This window comes from Quercus robur, chromosome 9 (genome assembly GCF_932294415.1).
Source record: "Quercus robur chromosome 9, dhQueRobu3.1, whole genome shotgun sequence".
In the NCBI taxonomy this organism is placed as follows: Eukaryota; Viridiplantae; Streptophyta; class Magnoliopsida; order Fagales; family Fagaceae; genus Quercus; species Quercus robur.
This window is the reverse complement of record NC_065542.1, coordinates 41,664,843-41,674,530: the sequence shown is the minus strand read 5'-3', so window position 1 is coordinate 41,674,530 and position 9,688 is coordinate 41,664,843. Positions and strand designations below refer to the sequence as shown.

Sequence of the window (9,688 nt, the reverse complement as noted above, 5' to 3'; positions counted from 1 at the left end):
AAACCCTCCGATGGTCCTAGACTCACCATGGATTTGCTTGTGGACTCGATGACTACTGTGGAACTAGGACTGATCGTTCCTGATTTTTTCTTCGCTGAGTAAAATCTAAGCACCATGAGTACACTCTTCCTTCATGGCATAAAAGTAGGTGCGCGTATACTCGAACCAAATTGTCGATCTTTTGTTTGGAGTGTTCCCTCGCTTTCTATCCAAATAGCACAATCCTTGTCAACATGAGTTAGGCAACCACACCAGTAGCACAGGTTCGGAAGTCTTTCGTAGTTAAAGCTCACCCACTTGCTTATCATTCTCTAGAGAAACCAAACGTCCACGGCACAAAGGTAAAGATAGGTCGATAGAAATTTTAAGACGTAAAAAACTCCCACCATCTGCATCTTTTGGGTCCTTTGGTTGAAAGACATCTCCAATGACCTCACAAATTTTTTCAACTACAGCCACTATCATATATCGTAATGGAACATCGTGGATTTGAACCCAAAAATTCGTCTTCTCAAACTTGAGCTAATGTAGAGGGGTATCTTTCTAATATTGTTCCATTGCAACTAGGTGCTTGTCAAAGCTCCACGGTTCACTCATAAGGATTCTGTCAACATCATTCTTATTGTCAAAATTAAAAAGGATTTTATGATCACCCAGAGACTTAATCTTAAAACCACTGCGAGACCTCCACAATGGAGTGAAGGTTCTTGCGATAACATCGATACTTAAAGCTCTCTTAGTAAAAATCTTGGCTGCGATGGAGAATTATGGGACTCCATCATCTTTTGTCAGGCTGCAACTAGAACCCTCCCTCTTTGACAGAGAAAGTCTGTTCCAATTCTATGCAAGATCATCCATAGTATTGATTGAAAAAAATCACTCTCCTCACTCTTGTTTCCCAATCCCCTAAAAGAGACAACCCACTAGCCGATGATTAACGTAGTTAATCCACGGAGACAATCAACACCTTCTTAGAGAAGGGACAAAAAATTCTACTGCACTTGAGAAGCTAGAGCTCAACTTCTTTACTGTAAAGAAACCTTTCACTTTGCATCGCTTTTTTGATTTGAACTGAATGACTACTAGTTTGTATGACTAAAGTTTAGGCAACTATGTAAGAAATTCATCATTAAATGAAATACTATAGGTCATTTCTATTATTGTGTAAATGTATTTAAGTAGAATATCAATTATATGAGCATCTGGATTTTTTTTTTTTTTTTTTTTTTTTTTACGTACATTATGAAAACTCAAATAAAAAAAATAAAAAAAAACATTAGAATATGTTTACATAATATGATTTATACTATTACAACTTGTTAATTAGAATATAACACATTTTTAACATAAATGAAATAATTGTTTTATAAATTATAATTTAATGTACATAATTAACATGTGTTTATAAATTCTTTTATGTTTATGAAATTCATTTATGTTATGTTTAAACATAAAAGACAAGAACAAACCTATATGGATCCAATCTTGCTAATCTTGTGCAAAAATATAGATGATAAAAATTCTAGAATAGAAAGGGAAAACTCAAACTAATTCGATATTTGAATGATGGATGGCTGGAATATAATATAAAATGATAATTGAACCAAACACTCAATAAATAAAGGAGATAAATGACTCACCACTCTGTGAGATACAAAAACACAACTAAAAAAGATACAAAACCCTAACTCACCACCCAAGGAATCCACCAATGGAATAAAATTTTTAAAGAAGAAATCCATTTTCTGAAGCACAAAGGCAATATAATTGGAAAATACACTCTAATTTTATTTATTTATGTAAAAAGACTTATATAAAGCTTAGAAAAACTTTTTAAGCATAGGAGAATGAAAATGGTAATTAAAACATTAAATTTTGCATTACCAAAGTCAGACTTGACTCAAGAACTAGAAACACAATAAAAGACTTGTCAGCTTAGGAAAATTAAAACATTGTTAGAGATATATTAGCCCATTAGTATAGGCCCAAGCCTAATTCTACTTTGAGTGCAAGCCAAGTCTCCTACTTGTACTAGAAGTCTATTAGTCTAGGGTTTAGTTTACTATATATACACATGTTATAATTCATTGTAACACAGGATTTGTACTACACTATAATATATTATTGATGTAGCCCTTCAGGGTTTCCTCCGTGGATGTAGGCCGTTAGGCTAAACCACGTAACCCTCGTGTGTTATTGTGTTTATATTTTATGCTTTCGCTTCCGCATCTATACTAGCATATTCAACATGGTGTATCAATGCTAATATTTAACATGGTATCAGAGCCACCTTCATGTGGCCATGGTTTTCTGTCCTTACGGTATATTTAAGAGCAATCTTTGTCTTCCTCGGTGTTTTTTTTTCGCTGTGTTCATCTTCTTTGGCTTCCTACTGCTACCGTCAAAACTCTCCGGTATAGTCAAGCCACCGTTAGAAGTCGCATCAACACTACAAGACCATTGCCTTCCTCCAACTACCGTCACAGAGCCAAACTTCATTCAAGGGATCTTCTCAACCTTATCAAATCTCAAGATTTCATCAAGCTTCCATCTTGAGTTTGAGAGGGGGTGTTAGAGATATATTAGCCCATTAGTATAGGCCCAAGCCTAATTCTACTTTGAGTGCAAGCCAAGTCTCCTACTTGTACTAGAAGTCTATTAGTCTAGGGTTTAGTTTACTATATATACACATGTTATAATTCATTGTAACACAGGATTTGTACTACACTATAATATATTATTGATGTAGCCCTTCAGGGTTTCCTCCGTGGATGTAGGCCGTTAGGCTGAACCACGTAACCCTCGTGTGTTATTGTGTTTATATTTTATGCTTCCGCTTCCGCATCTATACTAGCATATTCAACATGATGTATCAATGCTAATATTTAACAAACATAAAGTCTAATAATTCCCTAGGAATTACTAATTAAGGCTATTTGACTTATTTGGAAACTATAAATTATTAATGATACTTTTTGGAGGAAAAACGTTCAAAATAATTGGCTACACTTCTGGACTTAAGAAAAAAATCTAGGCCAAACTTAGCATCAAATTGGGTTTGTTGGAACTTGGGACACTCCAATGCCAAACTCTATTGGTTGAAAAGGACTTGCCTCGAAGTCCACTTGGTCTTCTTGATCTTCATAGAAAGGAGAAAGATCAGAAATATTGATGGTTGGTGAAATACCTTAATCCCTTGGTAGCTCAATCTTGTAAGCATTCTTACCAATCCATTGCAGCACCTTGAAAGGCCCATCAGCTTGAGGCTACAACTTAGAACTTAGAAGATCTTTTAGAGGGAAATATTTCCTTCCTAAGATGAATCCAAACCAAGTCACCTTCCTTGAAAGTTGCTGGTTTCCGATACTTATTTGCTTGCTTGCAACACTTCTCATTTTGCATCCCAAATTTATTTCGAACATGTTCACAAACATTTTTAAAAAAATCAATACTAAAAAATAAATAAATAAAAAAATAAAACCATCCCATATATATATATATATATATATATATATAGAATAATCTACATAACCATCCACAATTAATCAAAATATAACCATCTACATAACTATAAAAAGTACTTCAAAATATATGCATCTATCAAATATTGCAAAATAGTTTAACATGCTAAATTATCCAATGCTATATAAAAAAAATAAAAAATAAACCAACTACATCCACATAATCAAAATAGTCAACTTAATATTTGTTAAAAGTCTACTAATCGAATCAATTCTGATAAGGTCATATTTTATGTAATTAGCTAGTCCTTTGACAAAATGCACTTTACTTGTAATTTGGTAGATCTAAGCTGGGTTTAATACATCAATAAATATGTTGTTCAAGCATATCAAGTGTTCGTATTAAAAGTCATGAAGATTGGTCCAAGAAACAAGTGAAAAAAAGTTGTTCATTAAGTCTCGATAGCAATCATCTGTCGAGCTATTTGTCGAGACTTAATATGAAGCTCCATAGATGGCTCGACACATCCTCAATTTATCGAGAATTACGATTTTGAAATTTCCAAGTTTGAAATTCGACCCAAGCTTATGTATTTGTTTAGGGTTTCTTTTCACACAACATAGACATATATAAGGCTTATTTTAAGAACCATCACATACGGATACAAAGACCAAGAGATTTATTTTCTCTGTGAGAAGCTATTGTGTTTTGTACGCCATAGGGTTTTGTAACCAAGTGCTTCCTGATCTTCATTGTTGATAAAGTGAAGAACTTTACAGCCAACAACATCATTCAAGTTGCTAGAGTTAGTCACGTATTGGGATCCGTGCAAAGGGTTAATCATAGATTGGAGATTTGTACATCAAGGGAAATAAGGCTACTACAAGATCAAGTTCAATTGGGTATTGAAGCGAATGTTCAACTATAAGTTGGTATTTTGGGATAGACTAGGATAATAGTAAAATTTCTTATACTTGTAACTGCTTGATTGTTGATTAGTGAATTTTTGGGAGTGATGACCTTAAAATCACCCAGTGGGGTTTTTGTCTTGCGAGAGATTTTCCTCATTTATCATCAAATCACCGGGTTAATTTAATTTCTACTGCATTTAAATTATTTGGTGATTTGTTAGTGCTTTCACGATTTGCAGGCAATTGAACCTAATTAATCAACTTGGGTAAATTGAATTAATTAATCGGGGAACAAATTCCAACCAAATCATTTGGAACAAACTTAGGCCAGGTAAAACCCTATACTTAAAAATTGTAAAGAAAATCCGTGTAAGTTGTAATTAGGATGTCTTCTTCTTATATTAGTTTGGATGGATGGAGAGAAAGGGAAAGTAGAGGAGAGTAAAGGTCACAAATCATTTCATAATATATATATATATATATATATATATATATATATATTAGGGGCACAAAGGTAAGGAAGAGGTTTGCATAGAAATCATCATTTGGAGTGCTACAAAGCCTTTTGGTCCTACTTTGTGTAGTGTGTGAATTGGGTCATCAAACATAAAAATCTTCCATTCTATTTTTCCCTTTTTTGAATATTAACACATTCAAATCTAGAGAGAAAGAAATTGAAGAAGTTGAGAGAGGGATGGAGTGTGTTATGATTTAAAGTTTTGTACGAAAATGCATCCTCTGAAAGTTAAAATAGCATATGATGTCAATAAATATGCTAAAATATAATATTGTTAGTCTCTAAAGTTTACCTATTGAGCACTATTAGTTCCTAAAGTTTGAAATGAGTGCTATTGATCCCTAAAGTTTTAGAAATAAGCAATATCAGTCTTATGTTAACTTCTGTTAATTTTCTTTCTATGTATCTAATGGAACAATGCGGTGGAATTTTTTAAATTACATGTCACCTTATTTTATAATAAAAAATTACACTCCATTAAAATTTGTTCGAACCTATTTTAAGTGTTCTTCCCACCCGATTCAATCCGTTTAATCCATCACTCCCAAATCCAAACACAACAAACCAGAGATCTGAGAGAGAAAACATCCCAATACCATTCATTTGTGGAATAAGATATACGGCATCAAATACATCTTTGAAACCGCTGTGGCTAATCCAAATGGTTATGAAAGGATACTGCATCAATATCAATAAAGTTTGTTAATGAGATTTTTATTAAAAATAAAATAAAATAAAATAAAAATAATAAATAAAATAATAAATAAATAAAAAACAAACAAACAAACAAAAAAAAAAAAATGGAAACGGACAACATTACTCTCGTTGCTTGAGAAAACCTTTCAACCATTGACACATGATATTATACAAATAGAAGCATTTTATACGATTAAATTATAGAATAAAGAAGGCTCTGTTTATTCAATTCATCTATTTAAAAATTGTATATTGATAGTGATCTTTTTTTTTTATTATTATTATTACTATATTGGTTTGAGAATGATTGGAAATTTCGAGGCTCAAATTGGGGATTTCGGAGGAAGAATGACATACAAAGCTCTATAGGATTAGTATTTTCTAGTTAATTTAGTAGGTAAAGTCTTTTGTAGTCAAATAAGAGACCAAGAGTCGAATCATACTTACAAAAAATAGAAATTCATTGATATTTTAATATGTTGATAAAGAGTACAAGTGCATATGAAATCTAGAAAAAAAAATCAATTAGTTTCAAGTTTCAACCTTCAATAGCCAACCAAAGCTACTTGCATGCCTACGTTTAATAATTGGTTTTGAACTTGATCTACACCTCAAACTCAACTCTTGGATGATTTTCTTCATTCTTAAACTTTTGATTTTTACAAATTTTAACCCTAAACGTACTAATTTATTAAAATTTAAATCATTTAAAACCACAACCTTTTGTGCCACAATTTTGCCACAACTCTGATATGGCAGACTATAAATAGTAAATCCATATAAAAGTGATTGGCCGCCAATCATAGTCTGCCACATAAGATAGTTGTAGAAAATTCTCTCTATGTACACATCAAAGTAAACCCTATGAGTGAGTTCCAGTTAGCTCAATTGGTAAAGTTTCTGATGATTGAATAAGAGATCTGGGGTTCAATCCCCGCCTACACCAAAAACCAATTGGTGCCTTGGTCTGATAACAAAGAGCTGTCATTAGGAGTGAATGTCATAAGTTGAAACTCTCTTAAAAAAAAGAAAGTAAACCCTATGACAAGATACACCCACATTGACTAATGCCTGGCAAGTCATAAGCAGTTTCAATTAAATTAGTGTAAAGTCACCTCCATATGTTCAAGGAATGAGGATGAAACTTGAAAGCCAACCAAGCATTTCCAATGGTGTGCGACTAAACCATAATGCCACAGGCAAGCCAACCCTAGGAGTTTAATATATGCAGGCAAAGCACTCTCGGGTGGTAAACTTCTAATTAGCCCAGGTAAAGGAACCCAGTAATGTTTTAGGTTTTGCATAGTTGCTTGGAAGCTTGACCATTGCATTCAACATCACAACCTATATACAGGTGCACATACTAGGGCTGTTCAGTGACCTGAAAAATCCGACCCACCTGACCATACCCACCCTACTCGAAGGTCCACAGGCGGATTCGAATGCAAGTCTCGATCAGTCATGGGTCCTATTTTAAGAAGAACCAATTATTCGGTTTAGGTTTCGGATTACAAAATAATTAACCCGAATATACTGAACCGACCAGTACTTAGGTAACATAAAGCAATCTTCCACTCACATGCCTTGTGCTTCGGTTATTAGGTAATGTATAGCAGAGAGGAAACCAATCTGAACAGCATTTTTTGGCACAATTTCCCAATTTCAAATCCAACCGTTTAAACCAAATCAAGATTCAAATTCTACGGTTACAATTACACTCTACAAACTCCTTTGAGTCATATTAGTAGACTCTAGCACAGAGACACATCATATCAGCGATTTAGAGCAAATGTACCAAATTACAAATCAACCATTAAAATCAAAACTAATAACACAATCCAATGATCACAATTAGAGATCAATTTCTTGATTAGATATCTCAATCTCACATCCAATCCAACAAACACAATCCAACGGTCTCAAATGCTCTCTCTCTCTCTCTCTCTCTCTCTCTAATCTCTTCAATCTTCACCAAACATTCTCATTCTCTCTATCTTAATCTCATATCTCTCAGATTCAGACACGCTCTGTCTCTCTCTGTCTCTCTCATCTCTTCACTAGTTCCATACGAAATCTTCATCACTCTTCAGTCTTCAATCTTCACTCTTTAAAGGCTTTAAGCTTTGGTCTTCTCACCAATGAATAGACCAAACTCTCAAACTCTCAGTTCTCACTTCTCCTCTCTCTACTCCAAGGTCCAAACCCTAGCTTCTCACTACAAGTTCTTCATACCTAGTCGCCGTCACTGCCGCCACTAGCACCCACTCCTCTCCTTGCCACCAATTATATGGGTTGAACCGTTGAAGAGATCATCCTTGTTCTTCCACCCCACTCAGTTCTTACTCCAAACTAATTAAGGTAAATATTCACCTTTTCTCATCTCTCTTTTTTAGAGTCTCTCATTGATTATATTTGTTATAAAAATCTATTGTTAAAATCAAATAAACCCAAAGTTTTATAATTTGAAACCCTAACTAAAAAAAGTTGAAACCTTAACCATTTTACTTTGTTCTTTGTTCATTTGTTTGATTAATTTTGTTCCTATTTTAATTTTACTTAGAAATTGAAAGTTGTCCAGGTGGGGTTTTCAGTCTTCAAATTCAAAACTCCAACACCCACGGTTTCTTTAAGGTATGATTTTTGTTTCCCTTTGTGTTTTGTGTTAAAAGTTGGGATTTTGTTCTTTTTTTGTTAGAGTTCATGAATGTTACTTATGCTGTTGTGGTGGTTGTTGTCGTTTTGCTATTTTTGTTTAATAAATTTTGAGCACTAATGTTTCTACTTTTATTATTTAATAAAATTTCAAGCATCATATTGTTTGTATCTGGGATTTGTTTAGTTTTAAGTTTTATGTAGTATACTGCTTTATTTTTATGTTGGAGTTTTATGTTTTATGTTTTATGTAGAATACTATTATCTGGATTCAAGCATCAAAGTTTTTCCTTTTTAGTTTGTGTGATTATTATTATTATTATTAATTGTTCTTGTTGTTCTAGTTTGCTAATATTTATATTTGATTTTTTTAGGTCATGGAACCCTCCATTAATGCACCCTTTGTTTCTACACAAGCTGATGGTTCTACTGCTACACAAGTTGATGGTTCTACTGCCACCCAAGCTGATGGTGCTACTACCACCCAAGAGGTTGCTGTTGCTACCCTAGCTGAAGCTATTGATGCTGAGCTGCCCCCAGTTCCACCTAGCAAAGTGAAGACTGGTACTAGTAATGGTAGAAAAAAGTTTTTAGTTTGGAATCATTTTGAAAAAGTAAAGGTAGATGAGGGTGTCATGAAGGCTATATGTAATTATTGTAAAAAAATCATATCATGTTGATAGTAAGAGTTGTGGTACTAGTAATTTGTTAGCTCATGTGACAAATTGTCCCACAAACCCTAATAGAGAAGATATAGGTAAAAGGTAGAAAACCTTAGCTTTTGAACCCAAAAATGATGGAGACGAAGGGTTCCAACTTGTGTTAACAACCTTTACTGTTGAGGCTTCTAGAAAGGCACTTGCTGAAATGATTATAATTGATGAGTTGCCTTTTAGGTGTGTTGAGAGGTATGGGTTTAAGAAATATGTAACTACCTTACAACCTAAGCTTCGTCTAAAGGATATTCCATCTCGTCAAACTGTGGCTAGAGATGTGATTGGAATTTATAATAGTGAGAGAGAGAAACTAAGGAAATCCTTTAAGGGTTGTAGGGTGTCTTACTATGGAGACATGGACTTCTATTCAAAATTTGAATTATATGTGTCTCACATGTCACTTTATTGATGATGCTTGGAAGTTGCATGAGAGAATTTTAAATTTTTGTCAAGTTGAAGATCACAAGGGGGAGACTATAGGTAGAAAGATTGAGATGTCTTTGCGTGAGTGGGGTATTAATGGCATATTCACTTTGACAGTGGATAATGCTAGCTCCAATTTAACCGCAATTAAATTTTTGCAAAGAGTAACAAAAGATTAGAATGGGTCAGTTTTAGAAAATGAGTTCATGCACATGAGGTGTTGTGCCCATATCCTAAATCTCATTGTGGGGGAGGATTTGAAAGAAATTGATGCATTTGTTGCTAGGGTGCGTGAAACTGTGAGGTATGTG

The 9,688-nt window shown here is 33.8% G+C and overlaps 1 protein-coding gene across 1 annotated transcript; it reads left to right on the top strand.

Moving 5' to 3' along the window:
* The first annotated feature begins 757 nt into the window (after window positions 1-757).
* LOC126701054 (uncharacterized) lies at window positions 758-9,301 on the top strand. The gene is made up of 3 exons (XM_050399197.1): window positions 758-827; window positions 8,147-8,217; window positions 8,613-9,301. Exons 1-3 carry the CDS (start codon window positions 758-760, stop codon window positions 8,916-8,918), a joined length of 447 nt encoding a protein of 148 aa, XP_050255154.1. The 3' UTR covers window positions 8,919-9,301.
* The last annotated feature ends 387 nt before the right edge of the window (window positions 9,302-9,688 follow it).

Excerpts from the sequence above, each read along its gene's own strand:
- LOC126701054 (XM_050399197.1), top strand. The coding sequence starts at position 758 with ATGGAGAATTATGGGACTCCATCATCTTTTGTCAGGCTGCAACTAGAA. Across the intron at positions 828-8,146 it reads CTCCCTCTTTGACAGAGAAA|AAATTGAAAGTTGTCCAGGT; the intron begins GTCTGTTCCAAT and ends AATTTTACTTAG. Across the intron at positions 8,218-8,612 it reads ACACCCACGGTTTCTTTAAG|GTCATGGAACCCTCCATTAA; the intron begins GTATGATTTTTG and ends TGATTTTTTTAG.